The sequence below is a fragment of the Anarrhichthys ocellatus genome, unplaced genomic scaffold (genome assembly GCF_004355925.1).
Source record: "Anarrhichthys ocellatus isolate YVR2014 unplaced genomic scaffold, GSC_Weel_1.0 scaffold36, whole genome shotgun sequence".
Taxonomy (NCBI): Eukaryota; Metazoa; Chordata; class Actinopteri; order Perciformes; family Anarhichadidae; genus Anarrhichthys; species Anarrhichthys ocellatus.
The window spans coordinates 4,101,518-4,122,235 of NW_022280066.1; the positions used below are offsets into that span (position 1 = coordinate 4,101,518).

The 20,718-nt window shown below is 44.9% G+C and overlaps 1 protein-coding gene across 6 annotated transcripts in view; it reads left to right on the forward strand.

Annotated features, from left to right (window-relative positions):
- Positions 1–20,718, forward strand: part of kiaa1109 (KIAA1109 ortholog) — a 71,701-nt gene that overhangs the window by 44,515 nt on the left and 6,468 nt on the right. For 2 of the 6 annotated variants that reach the window (XM_031866681.1, XM_031866682.1), the window contains 29 exons: positions 271–515; positions 624–729; positions 1,307–1,404; positions 1,575–1,763; positions 1,863–2,031; positions 3,060–3,271; positions 4,670–4,753; positions 5,671–5,869; positions 6,211–6,270; positions 6,463–6,689; positions 7,275–7,451; positions 8,040–8,170; positions 8,287–8,410; positions 8,548–8,660; positions 9,712–9,802; positions 10,184–10,243; positions 12,368–12,630; positions 12,844–13,059; positions 13,315–13,495; positions 13,582–13,762; positions 14,106–14,267; positions 14,360–14,499; positions 15,042–15,237; positions 15,704–15,904; positions 16,117–16,293; positions 17,229–17,366; positions 17,827–18,072; positions 18,191–18,344; positions 20,533–20,690. In XM_031866681.1, the coding sequence (XP_031722541.1) occupies positions 271–515; positions 624–729; positions 1,307–1,404; positions 1,575–1,763; positions 1,863–2,031; positions 3,060–3,271; positions 4,670–4,753; positions 5,671–5,869; positions 6,211–6,270; positions 6,463–6,689; positions 7,275–7,451; positions 8,040–8,170; positions 8,287–8,410; positions 8,548–8,660; positions 9,712–9,802; positions 10,184–10,243; positions 12,368–12,630; positions 12,844–13,059; positions 13,315–13,495; positions 13,582–13,762; positions 14,106–14,267; positions 14,360–14,499; positions 15,042–15,237; positions 15,704–15,904; positions 16,117–16,293; positions 17,229–17,366; positions 17,827–18,072; positions 18,191–18,344; positions 20,533–20,690 (4,698 nt within the window). The remainder of the gene's footprint in view (positions 1–270; positions 516–623; positions 730–1,306; positions 1,405–1,574; positions 1,764–1,862; positions 2,032–3,059; positions 3,272–4,669; positions 4,754–5,670; positions 5,870–6,210; positions 6,271–6,462; positions 6,690–7,274; positions 7,452–8,039; positions 8,171–8,286; positions 8,411–8,547; positions 8,661–9,711; positions 9,803–10,183; positions 10,244–12,367; positions 12,631–12,843; positions 13,060–13,314; positions 13,496–13,581; positions 13,763–14,105; positions 14,268–14,359; positions 14,500–15,041; positions 15,238–15,703; positions 15,905–16,116; positions 16,294–17,228; positions 17,367–17,826; positions 18,073–18,190; positions 18,345–20,532; positions 20,691–20,718) is intronic. The other 4 variants (XM_031866686.1, XM_031866685.1, XM_031866683.1 and 1 more) reach the window with 3 other exon arrangements.

The following is a 20,718-nucleotide window of genomic DNA, read 5'->3' on the forward strand; positions in this document are numbered from 1 at the left end:
GTGTGTGTGTGTGTGTGTGTGTGTGTGTGTGTGTGTGTGTGTGTGTGAGAGAGAGAGGAGATCTGATATCGATTTTCCACAATGATGAAAACTAATTGGAGAACAGAGCCTTTTCCCATGAAAGATTACTTCCACCTGCTCTGTGCGAAAAGACGGATTTCACATTTTATGTTGTCCTTATAGCTCCTAAAGAGGCCTCGTCTTACTGGTCTTGTTGAGGCATGCCCAGAATAAGTAAGAATAATAATAATGGTCTTTTTTATCGTTTAGGTGCACAGACCAGTTTCACCTTTGAGTTGCCAAACCACAAGCTCTGCTTCCAGTCCAAAGTGTCCCCGGTGGACATGTCCACCATGCCACCATCGGCCAGCCTCACCCTGCCGCCAGTCACCATGTCAGGAGAGTACATCATGGAGGACCACGAGAGCCACTCAGACCAGGGCTGGGCTCCTGACGACTTCCCGGCCAAGCCAGGGAACTATCTCCAGGGCAACTACCTGCGCTGTGTGGCCGAGGTGAGCGGCTCCTGATGGGGGATGATGAATAAAAGATAACCAGACTGGAGAGCAGTGCGGCCATGTATTGCCGTTAACTCACCCTCACTTGTCTCCTCTGACGTGCAGATCGGTTCATTTGAGCACAATCTGACCACAGACCTGCTCAACCACCTGGTGTTCCTGCAAAAGGTTTTCATGAAGGAGGTCAACGAGGTCATTCAGAAGGTCTCAGGTACGGTAACAAAGAAATACATTTCTATACTGCAGTGCAAGCTTCACCTCGTTATCATATTGTAAGATAAAACCTGCACAAAAAAAACACATCCTTTTCCTTTGCTACCTGTAATGGCCCAGTTTTTCCTCTCCGATCAATAAAGTTAATCTAATCCTAAACATCTGACTGTTCCCAGCAGTGTTTTGTAGCCTTCAGCTGCTGCTTAAGTCAATGAAAAATATTGTTTTCCACACAAAACAATGCCCAAGGCACTGACACAAATCTAGTCCTGTTCCACAGCAGTATTGATCGTCGGGTTGTTTTTTTTAAACTCGCCAAGCTTGATCGATGCTACTGCCCAGGAGAGAGAGAACTGAGTTTTACACCATTTTATGGTAAAGGATAATGAGTGGTGTGTGTGGTAAATATTCACATCAGGGTCTTTTTAAATGTAGCACTGGGACACTTCAGGCACATATCGGAGCTCACACATATACACAGACAACATAATCCCACTTTATTACAGGTTCGTTAGCACTTTGCAACAGTCCGTGAGGGCTCGTGAGGTTGATTTGTTTGCTCTTTGTGCGTGCAGGAGGAGAGCAGCCCATCCCACTGTGGAATGAGCCCGACACCTCAACAGATGCAGAGAAGCCCAAAATCCTGCTTTATTCCCTCAGCCTCATGTTCAAGGTACACCACGTTAACTTTTGTTCTGTCACAGTGGCCGAAGGTGAAGAACTTTGTTGTTTTAAAGGAATAAAACCAGTAAAAGGTTCCTTTCCAGCGTTTTTTGGTGTATTTTGAGTGTCAGTTAAGCTTTGAGGAATTTTACCGAAAAGCGGTTTTCTCGATTCCTGCAGGGAATCCAGATGACTGCCACCACTCCTTCCATGCGAGCTGTGCGCTTTGAGACGGGCCTCATCGAGCTGGAGCTGTCCAACAGGATCCAGTGCAAGGCTCAGCCCGGTGGCAGCAGCAGTTACCTGAAGCTGTTTGGCAAATGTCAAGTCGATCTCCACCTCGCTCTCGGACAGATAGTCAAGCACCAGGTACAGATCGGGCCTCGCACTCATGCAATGAAAGTCTGGAATGGGCTTAAAGACGGTCGTAGATCGCCACGTGACGCCCTTTCTCCCTTCGCTTTGCAGGTGTACGAAGAGGCCGGCTCAGACTTCCACCAGGTAGCGTACTTCCGAACACGGATCGGTCTGCGTAACGCTCTGCAGGAGGAGATCAGTGGCTCCTCGGACAAGGAGGCCGTCCTCATCACGCTCAGCAGGCCAATCGTTTTCGCCCAGCCGGTGGCATTTGACAGAGGTTCACTTAAATTCTTCTCCACAATACATTAAATGTCAAGGCTTATCCTGTGTACCTTATCAAAACATGTTCTGGTTAGTGGCTGGTATTGTTTTCACCTTGTGGGTCTTTGTGTGTGTGTGTGTGTGTGTCATAGTGTCCCAATGAGGTCCCGGAGACACCCACTGTAGCGGAAACTATCAGGGTGGAGTTTTTAAGTGCTTTGTCATATTTCTGTCTGTCTTTGCACAGATGATGCAATCACAAAACTTTGGTGTGTATTTGGCATCAAAAAGGCCATGTTTGAAGATGGGTGTTGTCTGAGCATGGGCGGCGGAAGTAAGGGGGAATGAAGCAAATATGGTATATAAGAAGTGTAAGTAGTCGTCGTGATGTCATTCACTAGTTTGTGGACCACCATTTGGAAGCCACGAGTTCGGCATTTTGGCTGTCGCCATCTTGGATTTTTGACGTTGACTGCGCAGAGTGACGTAGTGACGCCGTATACGACTCTGGTACCGGTAGCCACCTGTCAATCACAAGATAGCCCGCCTTAAAGCATACACTTTATTTTTATTTTTTTAAACATTGGTGTCGCCCTTTGATAGCCAATAGAGAGAATACAAGTTTAAAGCACTTCTGCATTGGCTTTACTGGAGGTTGCCGCCTGGTAGGAAGTGGGGAAGGCACCCCCACCCCCACCACCACCACCACCACACACACACCCCTCTGACCCGTTTTGGCGTCACGGCTGGTGTGATCCCATTGCAAGAAGACCCCGAGTTTTTGTTGTGGGGGAAGAAAAATCGAACCATTTCCTATTAATGCTGTTTGTCGACACTTAAGACATCATCAACATAGCAGGTTATGAGACTGCCCACAGTTTCCTTAAGTATTCTACCCACTCAACACTGGGGCTCACTGATGGAATTGCATCTGATTTTCACACGCAAGAAACAAGCACCGCCGCTGTCTCAAAATCCACTGTGTTCACACCACAAGGATGTTAATTCGAGGTTCTTTCTACCCACCCGTGTGCCCTCCTGCAGCTGTGCTCTTCTGGCTGAATTACAAGGCAGCGTACGACAACTGGAACGAGCAGCGCTTGGCCCTCAACAAGGACATCCACATGGCCACCAAAGAGGTGGTGGACAAGCTGCCAGGCATCCAACAGACCTCAGCCCAGGCCTTCAGCACCCTCTTCCTGCAGCTCACCGTACACGACCTGGGCATCTGCCTACCCATCACCACCACATCCCAGGTAATCTGCTCTGCTTGGTTTTTACACGTTCACTTCTAGACATACAAGTAAAAGTTCATATATCCTAGTTTCTGATTATATAAACAATAGCAGGGTTGCAATCTGCTGGCTTTAAGGTCATTCTGTTAACATGGTGACATTTACATATGTTTAATTCAAATGATGTAATCCGGGAGCTAAAAACAGTTTCAGCATCTTCGATTGTAATTCAAATACCATGGTTAGATTTTTAGCAGTTACACATGGAAGCCACAGTTTGCAGATGTGTTGTACTTTTAGCGTATGCAAATGCACATAAGATTTAAGTGTTGTCCGGAGTAAAAGCACTTATTATAAGAGTCATATTCTAACCTAGAAAAAGTAAAGCACACAGGAATCATTTTTGGGCTTTCTCTGTCAAATTGTTGACTTCATCCCATCTTTAAAAAGGAAATGATTATCATCATCTCCATCAGCACATGGCAACATCAACTGTACCAGTGTTCATGATGTGGATTTTGCTGTTATTAATAACCTTTAAAACACAATTGCATTTTTGTTCTTTAGTTTCATAAAAGAACAATTCCTCTGTTACCAGTTTTGATATCAGTGTTTCCCCTACCTAAGCTGTTAGTGGGCTAACCGTCCATCAACCTGCACCACGAACACACATTCATTCCCCTCAACAACCTCTATGATGTCAACTTTTGATGCAAAGCAAACAACCGCTGATTCGATGCACAACTATACCACAATAAATGGTAACACAAATGTGCAAAAAATTATAATTATTTACTGTAAAGTAGTTAAATGTGCTTGGACGGTATCTCTTTGTTCATACATTCATACCTTCCTGACATTTCACCGGGGTATACGGTATATGAAAGTATTTGGGGCTGAACAAAACATGGCGGAGCGGCTAGTCGACCAAAATGAGAATATCTGGGGTCGGTCCACCTCAAGCGAGCCTTTGGCAGAAGTTGTCATTAACTTCAAGGCCTTCATTTTAACCAGCAGGTGGCAAGCAAGACATAGGAACTTGCCTGAGACATCAGTGGGCGTCTCCTCTGGTTGCAAATAGAAGTCCGACGTATAGAAGTCTTTGAGAAAATGACCCTATTTCTCACTTGATTTATTACCTAATTAATTACAAGATTCTTCAACACGACATGATGATCATTTAGTAAATGAATGTCCCATTTAGAGTCAAATAGACCATAAAGCAGGGTATGCTTTAGGTCGTGGCTACCTCGTGATTGAAAGGTCGCTACACACAATAATAGAAACTTTTAGGGGAAACACTGGATATCAATGAAAGGTCCATATCGGTTGTCCTGTTGTACTCCAGTACTATGCTACACTACAGTATGACCACAGAGACGAGATATACCAGCTGTTGTGTCACACTTATTTCCATAGAGAGGACAAGTACCAGCTACGGAGGGCATCAACTCTGAAGCTGGGGCCAGCACATCAGTAGGCCGGCAAAAAAATGCACGAAAAGTAACCGACAATTTATTACATCTCTTGTGTTGGCTTGTTGTGGGACAATGACTTACTGTGATCAACACATTTCCATGCCACACGTACACTGCATCACGAGTGCTCTTTATTGTTGTGAAGATGGCAGGTCACACCACTTTTTGACAATCAAAGTTTCCACCCACACAGCTGGCATAACAACAATAACAAATGAAGCTTGAGCTGGTGTCTGAGGTGTTTGGGGGGGGTGTAATTACTTCATTCTAAAAAATAAGGGGTTATGCCAGTTATTGTCCTGAGTATCCCTTATCTGTTGCTAAAATGGAAACAAATGCAAATCTTTCAGATACCGCCGTGGAATTGTATATAATTGCACACACAATACCAGATTTAATGACAAAGCAGGCATATTGTTGTAAGAGCAAGCTTTTTCAAATGACCTGGATTCCTGCAGTAATTGTTCCAAAAGCGGTCTGCTTTTCATCCAGTTCATTGCGATAGATAGTCGTGTTAGTTTAGGAGGAAAACATGCTTTTTACCTGCCTCCAGTTATGACTGGGATGAAGATCAGACCCTCTATTTTAGGACCAATGTCAATCCAGAAATTCAGGGCATTTCTTTTTTTTTTTTTTCCCAATCCTGCAATTAAACACAATCTAACAAACTGAAAAGCTCGGAAACATCTCACTCTTTGGTGTGTTCACAAGAGCAATCATTTGTGGACTTTGCTGAAATTATCTAGCGAAACATTTGATTTAAAACCGCATCGCTCCTGATTTTATTGAACGACTAAAAGTGTCTGCACAGTACAGTAGAATGAAGTGTTACCAGCTAACTCGGCCTTTTTCCGTACACATGGAAGTGGCTTCCTTTTCCATGTACTTCACCCTCACTTGAGGCCTTGGTAAACCCCCCCCCCCTCCCTGCCTCTCTGCCAGGCCAACCACAGCATAGATTTTGACACCGGCTCAGCTATGGTCCTGACCATTGAGAGCACACTGATCACCGCCTGCTCCTCTGAGTCCCTGGTAAGCAAAGGCCACTTCAAGAACTTCTGCCTCCGCTTCGCCGAGGGCTTCGAGACCTCCTGGGACGACTGGAAGCCCGAAATCCGAGGGGAAATGGTCATGAATGCATGTGAGTGACGCATTGTATGTCAGTGTGAATTTTCACTGTACGGTTAGTTTTGCCTTCACCTTTTTAATACAGGTCAAAAGTATTGATTGAGTAAAGAAAGGAAAGTATTCTAAAACTTGCAAGTTGCATTTTGAAAAACAAGAATTTAGTCTCTCTTTAGAGATGCTTAACGGATACATATTTTATACCTACATGGATAAATGTTTTACTGGACCTTATATTATTGAGCGGACTTCAGTAGGTCAAAACAGGTCATTCTTATATGACTTTCTGTGCACGCTGCTCCTCTGAAATATTGACAGGCTGCTGCCCGTGTGTCTGTGTGTGTGCTCTGTGTACAGGTGTAGTCCCTGATGGTACATATGAAGTATGTTCCAGGACTACTGGGCAACCTTCTGCAGGCAAGTTGTTTTTAACTAAGCTCTGGTCCATAAAATATGGATCGCACCCTAGAGCTTCTCACTAAGCACGAGACCGCTGTCTGAAAACTGAATTTCACTTCAATTTCAAACTCAACTTAATTTCATCCATATCCTCAGCCGTTCTGTCTTTCCTCTCCCCATTGACTTCCTCCTCCTCTTCCTCAAAAACAGAGAGCAGTAGTGCCGGCACCTGGACTCTGAACGTGCTTTGGAAGATGTGCGGTATCGACGTTCACATGGATCCCAACATCGGCAAGCGCCTCAACGCGCTGGGCAACACGCTGACGTCGCTGACAGGCGAGGAGGACGTGGACGACATCGCCGACCTGAACTCTGTCAACATGGCGGACCTTTCGGATGAGGACGAAGCCGACTCCATGTCGCCCACCATCAACATGGTCAGTCAACGACGTGTTCATCCACGTCCCAGCTCTCTCTTTGGGCTATTATATACATGATATCCACCACAGATGCATCTCTTTTTGTCATTTAAATACAACTTTCAACTTAGTTGTGCCAGCAGTAGATCAGCTGGTGTGGTTCTTGAAACCACAGAGCATAAACAGTGAACTTAAGCTGGTGGTTGACACAAGCTAAAGGAATAGTTTGACATTTTGGGAAATAAATGGTGAATCGTAAATGGACTTGTACTCCAATAGTGCCCTTCTCTCGTCTAGGTGAATTTCCTCACCTTTGGACAGACGCTATGCTAAGCTAACTAGCTTCCCAAGGTAGCCTCATATATTTATATATATTTTTTTAGGTAGCCTCATATTTAACAGACCGACATGAGAGTGGTATCTATCTTCTCATCTAACTAGAAAGACAGCAAATACGCTTATTTCCCAAAATATCAGACTATTCCTATAATATCAATGCATCTGAGCAGATCCTACCTGGCTTACCTTCAGAAGGTAAAGTCTGACCCGGGTTGACCGTTCCTGCCACCTCTTCCATCCATTTGTCCCTGCCGTTGTTTACAGAGTCCAGGGAGCCAGTTCAGCCCTCGGCTGACCTTAAGGAAGCGTCTGGTAAACCACATCCTGGGCCTCAGCCCCAGGCCTCAGAGTGTGTCTCACCCGGCCGACTACTTAAACTGTGCATCGCCTCGCCCCAGAGAGGGCAGCGCCCGGGCCCAAAGACCCCTCTCCTGGGCCTGTGTATGTAGCCACCCCACACGGTGTTGAAACTCTTCTCTGGGCTGTCGGAAAAATCACTTGCTAGGTGGCGTTACATCTCGGTCACCACCTGAGGGGTTGTTAATTCCACAATGCTGAGCAATGCTACATCATGCTTTAACTAAATGTCATGATGGTGGGGAAATGGTGTTGCTTAACATTTGCTTTCGCTGCCCTCATTAACCTTCAATGATGGGTGAACATATGAATTAGGTGTATACAAATCCTGGATGCAGAGCTTTGTTTTCCCCTTGGACTGGAGTGGTGATGGTGCTGGTGGTGGTTTCTCCTGTTTCGTGACATTCTGTGTTTGATGATACCTGGTGTGTGGATTGGACTACCTATAACCCTACTGTAATTGAATCCTAACAATCAAAATAATTTGCCTCTAATCAGACAGATTTTAAAGGGTGTATTCTCATTTGCAGCAGCTGCCTGGTGGAAATCTTTCAGGAAATGTTTTTTTTTTTTTTTTTTTTTTTCCGGGGTTTGATCAGAAGGTTTTCATTTAGTCGTCGGTTTTTATCTGATAAATATGTCCGGGTGTGTATCATCGCTTTGACCCAACAGGAGACCATGGACCCCAGAAGGCAGATGGCAACGGGGAACCAGGGGGTCGACGCCCGCGGGAGGAAGTTCACCAAGAGGGTGGTGGACATCAGGGAGCTCAACGAACAGGCCAAGGTCATCGACGACCTCAAGTAAGATGTGATGCTGTGATGCGGTGTCTAATGATTCTAGATGGTTCAACTAGTGAAGAGAAAGCCCTGCAATTCATTGCCGTCCTGTTCAAACATCCTCTTTTTCTTAACCACAGGAAATTGGGGGCAAGTGAAGGCACCATCAACCAGGAGATCCAGCGTTATCAGCAGATGGAGTCCGTGGCCGTCAACGACATCAGGAGAGACGTCCGAAAGAAACTGCGTCGCTCCAGCATGAGGGTGAATGCTCATCTATTTACCGTTTGGACACTGTCAATTAAGATGTGACCCGTCATACCTGAATGTCTCTCATTTAGACTTTTAAGGAATCTTGTGTCTGACTTTGTGTTTTTTTTTTTTTTTTTTTTGCTGACCAGGCGGCCTCTCTAAAGGATAAGTGGGGTCTTGGCTACAAACCAAGCTACAACCGCTCCAAAAGCATCTCTGCGGCAGCAGGCCGACCGCCTCTAAAGAGGATGGACAGACAGAGGTAAAAAGAAGTAGCCACTTACCCTGCCTGCTTTCATTTTATTAGGAAATGACACTGTTAAGGGTGCTTCATACAGCATTAACTGTAAGCAAACAAGACAAAGTAACTCTGCTGTTGTCGCTACATGTTTTTAAAACACATTTCCCATTAACCTTCTCACAAAGAGGATGCTGGGACTCACAAATTTGAAAGCTAACATAGAGGAGAGGAAGTGCTTATCACATTTGTTTATAGTAATTATGCAGATATCTCAGAATTAATGTAGTAATGATGTTAAAACAGTTGACAACGCTGCAAGCAATGGGAAAACATTAACTCTGGGGCAGAACGAATAAGTACAAAACAACTGGAAATTCATCTGGCAAAAGATCCCCCAAGTCATTGCAATGAGAAACGTTCTTGTAAAAAATGATCGAAAAATAATTGCTTGCTCGCATCAAAATATTGACTTAAATATCTCAAAACAATGATTTAGTATCTCAAACTGATGAGTTACTGATCTCAAAATAAATAATGACTTTGGAGACTTAAATCAATTATAAAATTCACAAAATATAATTGCCTGATTATTGCCTTTTTATTATACATTTTGACTTTTGGACTTCACAACGCTGAAAGTTATTGAAAATGTTTGGATCACACCAGTAACAAACAATCCAACACAGCCACCACTGGAATATAATTCTTCAAATATTACATACTGATCAATACCGGGCCGGGTCCGCATATGTTGCATGTTCAATGTAGCTCGCCTGTAGCCCGGCTTTTAGTGAAACACAAGAGCAGAGGATATGGTCATCTGAAATTTAAGCAGCAATGCTCGTAATTCTGCAGCGGCGGTGCAAACACAGCAAACACTGATTGTGTATCCTAAACTTTACCTGCAACTGTGCAGAAATACCAGGTTTAATCAGATCGAATAGACACTACTAAGTATTTTGACAAAGTTTCTTGGTAATTTGGGATATTAAGTCATTGTTGAGGGAAAAATATGTCATTATTTTTGCGATACTTGTTTGTATTTTCTCAGTTTGCTTTACTGTGTCTCTAGCTCCAGAATAGGGGATGTGGATGATCTACCAGATATGCGTGTGGATGCGTCCTCACCTGCACCACGGGTCACCTTCAACATCCAGGACACGGTAAACATCAGCTGACAACACAGAGAGAGCTCCAGGAACATTTCTTTGCCTCACACAGATTTGATTGCACTGTAGCGAGTTTGCTCTCGACACATTTGTTTTAACCGAATCAATAACTAAGGCGATGAGAGTGTGATGAAAGTAGATATTATGAGTTTTGTGCCATTTTATCTTGATAGTTTGAAGATCATGATCTCATCCTTCACGCCATTGTTTCACTGTAATTGATCTCCATACAAGCCGATACTTACTGTGACTCGTACGTCGTACGGTCACGGGTTTCGCAGCCCAAAGGGAGAGAACCACTACACTCTGAGGATTTTATTTTATTTTTTTTATTTTGGATGAGCTCTTTTTTTAATAACTTTTGTTCAATTGAAGATAAATAATCAGGCTCTGGATGCTGCACATGCACCCGTCAGTCCAGGAGTGGTGTTCAAGGTATACGGCTCGAGAGATTCAATTTAACAAATTGAAATATCTAACCGACAGCAACGAATACTTGTTTCCTCTTCTCCTCTGAGATGACCTTGAGATGGGACTTTGAATATGCAAAATCAGAACAGGGTGATGAAATGCTAGCGCCCGTTGTATTGATAGGACAACAGTGTGTTTATTTGCATAATTATTTACTGTTAACCGGATCTTTGTGTCCCTAGTTACACGCTGATTTATGTGATGCTATACGTGGAACCAGAATACATCTTCCACAGTCTTTATTACTCCTCACTCACTAGATAAATACCAGCAGCATTCCATCACCCACACAGATGTGAGAGATAGAAATTGGTCCAGGATTTTATTTGGATAACGCAGGCATGCTCTCAGAAATAGATTTTCTTGCATAATAAGACTTGCCTGTAAATACAAGTTCATAGTCTGAATGCTGCTAATGATTTACGGACCCACACGTTCTCATCCTGTCTTGAAACTGCATAAATAACCAAATCAACTTGCCTCGAACATTAATATACTCGCTGATTTCTAACAGCTCTGCATGGCTCGGCTCTGAATCACAGCCTGTTCAGCAAAACTGTATTCATTTGTACCCCAACAACATCCGATCAAATACCAAATCCAGATGGACATCAGTCCGGCTTTAAAGGTCATCGGCGCGTGATGTAAAATTGTAGTTATTTGGTGTTATTCCCATAAAGACAAAAAAGTTTACACTACACTAATTAAAGTCCTTTATATTTCACTCCTTCCCGCCCTTAAAGTCGGCTGTGAACAGCTATTCCCCCTAATCACCCATAGTGGCACGAATAGTTTAAAATGTTCTCATGTTAAAGCGCTCCATATTTATTAGACAGGTCTAAACAGCCGGTAGATCTTTAAGGACTAGCCTCATATTTTGGGAAATGCCCTTTTTTCTTCTCTCTTGTTGAGGGTTAGATGAGAAGATCGCTACCTCTCTCATATCTGTATGAAGTTAAAGCGAGTCGCCGGCTAGCTTAGCTTAGCATAAAGACTGGGATCAGGGGGAAACTGCTAGCCTGGCCATGCCCAATGTAACAAAGACCACCTATTAGCGCTTCTAACGCTCCAAAAACCAAAGAATTTAGATTTACAAGTTACGAGGTTTTGTGCTGGACTATTTCTCAGCGAGGCCCGGTGACTTCTTGGAGTCATTGCGAGGTTGCCAGGCAACCAGCTCAGCCCCCGTGAGAGTCAAACTATTCCGATCCAATTTATGACCAAAATCCACTAATTTGACATGAATCCTATTTTGTTCAATGTTTAATGAAAAAGCACCTTTTTTAAAATTAAGTTAAGTCCATTCAGTTTTAATAGCAAAATAATCATTTGAATGTTGATGGTATTTTCCTGCTAGAACGATCAAATAGTTTTCACCACACAATGCCTCCGATATTTCCTCTTTAATGGTGACGGACCCGGACCGACCCCGCTTAAGGCCACATGACAGAGTTTGCTTCCTTCTGTACCGGCACTCGCCTTGAACTGCCCACGTACTCCCAGTCAGCGAAAAGAAAAGACAAATAAACATACATCGTTGATGCTCGAACACATTTCAAGTCCAGTTTCAGATGCAGTTCGCAAACATTTTCAACAACTTGTATCTATTTCTTCCAGCTGTCTTTAAGGATAGCAGACTTGGTGTACTTGAAGACTTTCTTGGGCATCTTTCCGTTGTCTCTCTCTCTCTCTCTCGCTCTCATGTTTCGTCTTTTTTCTCCTGTCGGGGCATCACTTCTTCCTCATCTCCCTCCCCGTCTCACACCGTCTCTCTCTCATTATCACAGAGTGTGCATGACCTCACCGCTCCTCTGGGAACTGTTGCGGGCGGGTAGTGTTCTGTCATTGGACATGTCCTAAAACGAGACATTTAAACCATGCTGGGAGACTTAATTTCAGCATTCAGTTATTGACTACACGTCACACGTAAAGGGAATACCTTGTGGTCCAATTAACAGAACACTACCTGCTTCAAAGTAATGATTCATTGGCTGACTTCCTGCTTAAGACAAGTCATGTTCTTAAGTATGAAGAGCTTCATGAAGACTGTCTCCCTGGGTGAGTTTGACTCTTTGCCCCTCTCTGAAGTTTCCCGAGGAGACAGAGGTGGACCTGTTGTCAGTCACCATTGACGAGCCATCCCATCCTCACCTTCACCTTCATTCTCCATCCGTTATCGAGGGCCAGGGCTCAGTTTTCAGTGCCCCCGGCACCCCTGCCGTCTTCTCACCCACACTTCCCTTCCAGCACGACGACATGAGGCGCGACGACCTGTCCTCATCCTCCTCCGAAGACTCTGAAAAGGAGGACGAGTTCGAACGGGAGAGACCGCCGAGCTACCGAAGGCCCATGTGAGTCCTCTTTTCTTCCTTTTTTTTTTTTTTTTTTTTTCGCTCCAACTCGAGCATTCTTGTGATGACTGGTAGATGAAAGGAGGCACCTTTAATCACATATTACAGTTGAGTGAAAGATTTTCTTTCATGTTTTTTTTTTTTTTTTTTCCCCGTCCTATAAATAAAGCTTCACGGTTTTCAGCATTCACTAAACATTCTCTTTCTTCCCAGCCAAGCGTCTCACAGGAAGTCCTCTGGGTTTTCCGCTGTGAGTCAGCTGTTCAGCGAGCGTTGGCCGAGCACACCTGCCAACCGCAGCTTCGGTGGCCCAGCCACTGAGAGAAACATCGACTTTGAGCTGGATGTCCGCGTGGAGATTGACAGCGGGAAGTGTGTCCTTCACCCCACTACTCAGCAACCAGAGCATGAGGACATTTCCCTCAAGAAGTATGATGAAAGGCACACTTCTTCTTCTTCTTCTGATAACCACTGTGAATAGATTTTCATTTGAAGTCTATTATTTTTTTAAATAACGTCCAATCAAACTCCACATTAGAAAATGTAGAGTTTAATTTTCCAGATGAATTTTCTTGCTGTAGCGTGTCCTCAGTCGATAGAAGGAGTGAAACCTTCTATATTCTGAGAAGTAAACAGAACAAGGCATGAGCACACCTTCCTCATACGACTCTGTGGGTTTTGCAGGAGCTGTGAGCGCAGCATCAAAAGTCTGGACCAGGAGTCACCTCCCAAGAAGAAGAAGCTGCAGCCCACCTACACCTCCACCACGCATCTCCTAGCTGGCAAGAAATGTCCCTCCTCCCTGCAGACCAAATCCAACGACATGGAGACCACAGTATTCTACATTCCAGGAGTGGACGTTAAGGTCAGCCGCCTGTAGCATCCAAAGTGTCCCCAGGTTTCTACTCTGTGCTTTTTCTTTGCTTTAAATGATTCAATCTTCCGTTTTAGTTGCACTACAACTCCAAGACACTGAAGACGGAGTCGCCCAACGCCTCACGCGGATCCTCTCTCCCTCGCACTCTCTCCAAAGAGTCGAAGCTGTATGGTATGAAAGATAGCGGCCCTCCCAATGCAGTCCAAAGCCAGACTAACTCGCTCCTACCTCCCCCGCCCCCACCTATTCCATCAGGTACTGAGCATTCCCTCGTTTCTCCTTGCATGCCCGAGCACCGACCGTAATCACCGACACTAGAGCACCACGGTGCTCCGATGTGATGATTTTACATCTGGGCGAGGGCCCCACCGACTCAAACACATGTAATTTCATCTCTTATTTCAAGGCATGAATCCAGTGGGTACCTTTTGATCAAACTGGGCTCATGCATATTGATGTGCACCACAGAGGGGAAAACGGCGAAAACAGCGTTTATTAATACGGTTCCAGTTTATTTGAAGTTTAAGAGATGAGAAAAGTGTTGTCGACGTACAGTCCAGGCTTCAGATGGTTTTAAAACTCCCATGTATCCTTGCAGCCAAAGGTAAGGGCAGTGGCGGGGTAAAGGCGGCCAAGCTGTACGCCTGGGTGGCCCTCCAGACTCTGCCGGAGGAAATGGTCATCAGCCCCTGTCTGCTGGACTTCCTGGAGAAAGCGCTGGAGACCATTCCCATCACACCGGTGGAGAGAGGTTACGCAGGTTTGTTTGTTGAAACATCAAATTATTGTGTTGTCACCAGCAGTCAGCGCTTTGTCGTGTTCACCGGCATGTCTTTGTGTACTTCCCGTCAGCGGTGGCTTCCCAGGAGGAGGACATGGGTCAGTTTGACCCGGTGGAGCAGCTGGAGGAGTCCACCACCTCTCTGGTGTCCTCGTCCACATCGGCCTACTCCTCCTTCCCCGTGGATGTGGTTGTCTACGTCAGAGTCCAGGTACTGACAAACCACTAGAATCTTTATTCCCAAGACATTTGCAACATTAGATAATAGCAGCAACAAACATAACCTTCTCACATTTCTTCGTAAGAGCTATGTTACTTACTTTTAATAGTATGATAACCAAATATGTTGTTTCCCATTAAAATGTCTTTGAATTTAGAGAAATTACAGAGTAAATACAGTACAACTCACAGGGACCTTGTATCCTTTGCATACCTTTCCCAAAACGTCGTTATTTTTGGACATTACTCAACATTAAATGATCCACACTCCCTCCAACATATCTGATGTCTGCTACTTTTTACCTCCGATGTACTCCGGAGCTTATTTCCCGTTCAAATATTTGTAATAATTGCAGGTCATTCAAATTTGTAGCAATTCAAAGATAATTGCATGCAAGCTATGGTTGATGTAATTGATGATTTTGAATCATATTTATTTAATTTATTCAGTCCCTTTTTATTGTTATCTATCGAGCCATTTTGACCTGCAGTTACACACCTGACGTTGACGTGAGTTGTCGCCTGTGTCCGCAGCCCTCTCAGATCCGCTTCAGCTGCCTGCCGATGTCCAGGGTGGAGTGCATGCTCAAGCTGCCCTCCTTAGACCTGGTCTTCTCCTCTAACCGTGGCGAGCTGGAGACCCCGACCGGAGCCCACCCCGCTGAGGGATCTCACCACCCCTCCTCCACTCCGCCAGGGCAACACATCCCCAAACCACCCCCCAGCAAAAGTACGTGGAGCACGTCTTACGGAATAATGAGGCTCTAATGCGTGCAGAGATATGTGTGAAGGACAAAACCTTCTTTTGAAGTCTCTTGAAACACAGTGAGCATATGTATTAGCTGTCACTCCATGCTATGTCTGAGCCCTGTGATTTAACGTTGCTCACAGCTTGTTCTCATCCATTCATTATTTTACCCTCCAGTCAGTCTTTTTGCAACATCATGCAACTTTTGCCATGTTTTTTCCCCCCTATTTTTGCTATTTTACAGAGCATCTTTGTATATTCCATCTTTTGTTTTTAGTCCAGGCATACGACTAAATGCCCTTGTTGCAACATGTTTGTGTCATTTTATTTTATTACCTTGAACAGCTAATGACTATTTATTTTCTTCTTGTATCACATTTGATTTGTATGATGTTACCGCCTGTCTTACCTCCTCCGTGTGCTTCCTCCCTCCTCTGCCTCCTTGCAGCGTCTCCGTTGCTGGGGAGCCCTCTGGGCAGGAGCCGCCACAGCAGCAGCCAGTCGGACCTCACAGGCCCCCCCAGTAACTCCTCAGGCCTCAGCTTCACCGCCTGCATGTCTGACTTCTCCCTCTACGTCTTCCACCCCTACGGCGCCGGAAAGCAGAAATCCGCTGTGACAGGCCTGGCGCCGGGCCCAGGGCCATTAGGTATGGAAAAGGGAAAGTGTGTCCGAGTCTTCTAATGTGCTAATAATACATGGCTGCAGTTTGTAATGTTGCTTATTTCCCTCCTTCCCCGTGGATGTGATGTACAGACCTGCTAGAGCCAGTGGATATGGGGATAACCATGACTTTACAAACGCATGTAGAATAAAAATGACATCTAGTGATTGTCCTGATAATCGCTCTCTCTCCTCAAGGTACAGTAGACGAGGAGCCTTCCTCAGTAACAGGAAGAAAAGACTCTCTGAGTATCAACCTGGAGTTCGTGAAGGTCAGCTTGTCCAGGATCAGGCGTACCGGAGGCCCCACCTTCATTGAAAGCTTTATTCCCACCAAAGGGGGCAAAATGGACACGACCCTCATCAACATCTCAGGTAGGTCGGTGGCCCCAGAAGAAGACGTTTCTCTGTGAGACGTGCAGCGGTTTATACTGACTGATGTTCAAGGTTTAGCTCAGAAGACTTGGAATGGAGTTTATACAAGCAGGGGAACTCGGGGAATTGGATAAATTACCAGCAAAAGTGAAGGAATATTAGGAAAATCGATAAATTCAGTTTGAAGTGATATACAACAAAGCTGAATACTTACGGCGTAGGATCTTTAGGAGGTATGAAATTCATTATCGGCAGTAGGCAGTTTGTAAATGTTTAACATCGGGGAGGTTTATTTTGTACATCGCAACGGGAGAATTTTAAAGATTTAAGACAAAACTGAGCAGGGCTCAGAGAAATAGTGACAATTCAAAATCGATTTGCTACTTCAGCGCCACGGACAGCGCCGTGGATTTACTGACACGCAGCACAGTTAGGCTGCTGATGTTTCAGAGCTATGGCTTCTAACTGCACAAACGCATACAGATAAAGGAGCAATGAGTCAGGCAGACTAGACTAACACGTTCTGCCCCTGCACTCTCTTTGGGGGGGGGGGTGACAGGTTAACAAGGGGGATGCATTTTGGTTATTTTGCTAACAAGAGGGGAGGCATCCCCCCTCATTCCCCTTTAAATTGTCTACTGATGATTAGGCACAGTCCTAAAATTGTATCAGCAGCTACCTCCAGGACAAAGGCAGGGTTTGAAGTAGACCTGAATATCACAAGGAGTCCATGAAGCGACAATTGGGACATTTTACAAGCATAGATATGAGACTGAAAATGCAACTTTTCAATCTCTGAATGTCAGGATGGATGCACAAGTGCTTATTTTTGCCCTATAGATTTGTTTTAAGGAGCGTATGCTACCAATTTGTTTGCACACCTTTTTAAAAAAAGTGCGACTCGTGTATGAACAACTTTCATATTCTCCCCCTAGCTGTGTGTGACATTGGCTCAGCTTCCTTCAAGTACGACATGAGGCGACTGAGCGAGATCCTGGCCTTCCCGAGAGCCTGGTACCGCCGTAGTATCGCCAGGCGCCTCTTCCTGGGAGACCAGACCATCAACCTGCCAGGTGAGTTTCTGACCACTCGTCGGCTCCGGCCAGTGAGTTTTCCAGTCAGTTTGTTGAGTGATGCATGCGTATGGAATGGTTTTACCACTCTACTGCTCCAAAATAACCACCAGCTTTTACAACACACTGAACAGAGAGCATTTCTGTGCTTCTGACGTGCATTTTCTAAAAAAGCTACTTACTTTTTAACATGTCCTTCAATTAAAATAAGCAGTGTGGACACAACAATAAAATGAAAAGTGGTTACTGTAGAAATATGCAGAGATATGGACGGAAATTCATGATTTGTTTTCCGAATACGTCGGCCTTCGTCTACCTACAACTCTCCACGGGTTTAACTTGTGTTCATTTTTAATATCTCATCACGCTGACCTTCCCTCAGCCAACATTTCCTCCCACTGCTCCGTTTTGACATTTCCACGGCTGACTTACACATCCCTCAACCTTTACCTTGCCTCAGCCTCTGGCCCCGCCACCCCGGACTCGGCCGAGAACGTCGCCCAACATCTGTCTCCCGAGTCCAGCCGGAAAGCCTACTGGAGGACGTGGGACGGCAGCACCGGGACGCAGCACATGCCCCAGTCCCCCAACGTCTTCTCGGAGCACTCCACCGGAAGCAACATGTCCCCGGGAGGCCTGGGCCACCTCAAGTCCCCCGCACCTGGTCGCACCAGGAGCGTGTCCGATTCCTCCGCTCCCAGGAGAGGTGACTACAAACCATTAAATGAAAGTGGAAGATTACAAAATGCAATGATGGCTTGCACAAGATGCTCATAATTTGCCCTCTGCTGCCTTCCACCTAATCGTCATTCGTTCTCGTCTAGACTCGGTGACGAAGACCTCCACCCCCTCCTTCAGTAAGAACGGTAAGGCGGCAGGTCAGCAAGGGGCGCCGTGGGAGACGCTGGTGGTGTTCGCCATCAACTTGAAGCAGCTCACGGTCCAAATGAACATGAGCAACGTCATGGGGAACAATACGTGAGTGGTCACGGTTTCTGCACCTTTTAGCGTAGATACTTAAATACCCACTGTTGTGTAAACTGCTTATTATGGTTGTGGGTTAAATGGAGAGATCGATACCACTGCAGGGCACAAAGGTCTGCATACTGTTAAATAACATAACTAGTTTATTTCTCTTTTTAAGGCAACATTTAGATCTGCTCTTTCTCAGGCAGGCAAGATGGATACCAATAAATGCTAAATATGATGCAACAGCCAGGAGATGGTTAGCTTAGCCTAGCATAACGCCTGGAAACGGCTAACCTAGCTCAGTTCAAAGGTGACAAAATCCACGTCCCAGCAGGGTGTCATGTGGATGAAACAAATGAGATATGTGTTAATTATTGAGTTTTAGAGGAGCTGTACAGACAACAGAGTGGTATTAATCTCATCATCTAACTCAAAAACAGTGAATAAATGTATTTTCCAAAATATAATAATTAATATATCCCTAGGATCACTAATATAGGATAAATAAAAGGTAAATCTCATGTTAATAGTTTTTATAAGAATAGTAATAATTATTGACATTTCAGGAAATATCCCCGCTTTAGATTAACTTTTTCTAGCAGTTTACTCCTAATGTTTTGTATCCTCTCCAAAAATAGAACCGGTGATGCAATAGTTCAGAAATATTTATGCATAAACAGACGGCAGTATTTCCACCCTCTGGGCTCGTGTAGATACATCCTCTCAGTCTCGCCGAAAATTGGCCTCAAACTTAAATATGGAAGTAATTCTGGCAAATAAATGTATGAGGCATTCGAGCTGTGAATGATTAAGCAGCCGCTAGTGAATGTGACTCCTCCCGTCTGTACCCTGTTACACGATACTGTCTGGAAAACACTGCTGTAGTGCGAAAGACTCTAAATCATTTATTTACACTTATTGGAGCACTCTGCTGCCTCACGTACGCCGGTGTAGACTTATGTCTCCGAACCGCCACGCTGACATTCCAGCTCCTCATGCTCCTCCTTTATCGCCCACTCACTTATGGGCTCAATGCATCTCTCCTGCGCCGTCGTATTTCACCGGCCACGATGACGAGCGGCCGTTTCATCTCCGCGGTTAAATCTTGAATTGCGGAAAAGGATCCGGCTGAATCATTGACGAACACAATACCCTCATAACCAAGGCAGCACTGTTTTATGAGCTCTCTGAGCAACACGTGCGTCTCATGAAAACATTCATGTGAAGGTGTTGTCTTTTTTTTAAAGCAAGAGTTGTATGTACAGAAACTGCACTTGACATGTTAAAATAATGACGTACTAAGAGAAACCTCGGTTTGAGGTTCTGACATCATCCTAATTCGTTGCCTTTTAGTGTTTTGAGCAATATATCAAAGACGAGACGTCTGCTGAGCCGGCAAGATGCTGAAAAGCTTGTTCATGCTTTTGTTTCTGGTCGTCCTGAATGCTCTAACACTCTGCATGCTGACCTCCCAAAAGCAGCCGTTGCAAAAAACTGCCGAGCGCTCAGAATGCTGCCGCCAACAACTAAAATGAGCAATTACTGTATATAACTCCAGTTTTACGCGACCTACACTGGCTCCCTGTATCTTTTTAGAATTGATTTTAAAGTCTTTTAGTTTTTGAGGCGCTAAATGTCCTCGTCGCTTTTTACATCACAGACTCCCTCTCGTTTATGATCCTCCCCAGAACCATAAGATCCTCCACAGCCGCTCAAAAACCTTCAGGGGTGCTACTTTAAGTCACAACGCCCCCAAACTAATGAGCGTTCTGCCCTTTTAAATATTAGACTTGCTGACTCAGTGGACAGTTTTAAACGCCAACTCAAAACGTATCTTTTTAATTTCGCTGATGATTTTTCTCTTATTTAGGATAAAAGCACCACTCGTCTTCTCCCTTCCTCCTCTGTGTGTCGTTTTTAAACCTTTTTTTGGAGTTTTGTTGTTGTGAATTGTAAAGCACTTTGTGCTGCATTCTGTGCATGAAAGGTGCTCAATAAATAAAGTAAGTTCATCCATTCATCATGACGTGTTCGTCTAGAAAGGCTGACATGTTGAAAAGTCAATCAGATGTAGTCTGTGTTTATCCCTGGGCCAAGCTCTCGCAGTGAGAGTCCTTTTCTGTTTTCGTCGAGAGCCCTTCTGCATTATTCAGCGGCGTCTCAGGGGGAGCTCACAGTTTTGTGTTTGTCCCCGCAGCTGGACCACCAGCGGGCTGAAGAGTCAGGGCCGACTGTCTGTGGGCAGCAACCGGGACCGGGAGATCAGCATGTCCGTCGGCCTCGGCCGCTCCAAGCTCGACTCCAAGGGCGGGGTGGTGGGCGGCAATATAGACGTGAACACCCTGGAGATGGTCTGTAAGTAAACAAAGCATTGACGACCCCC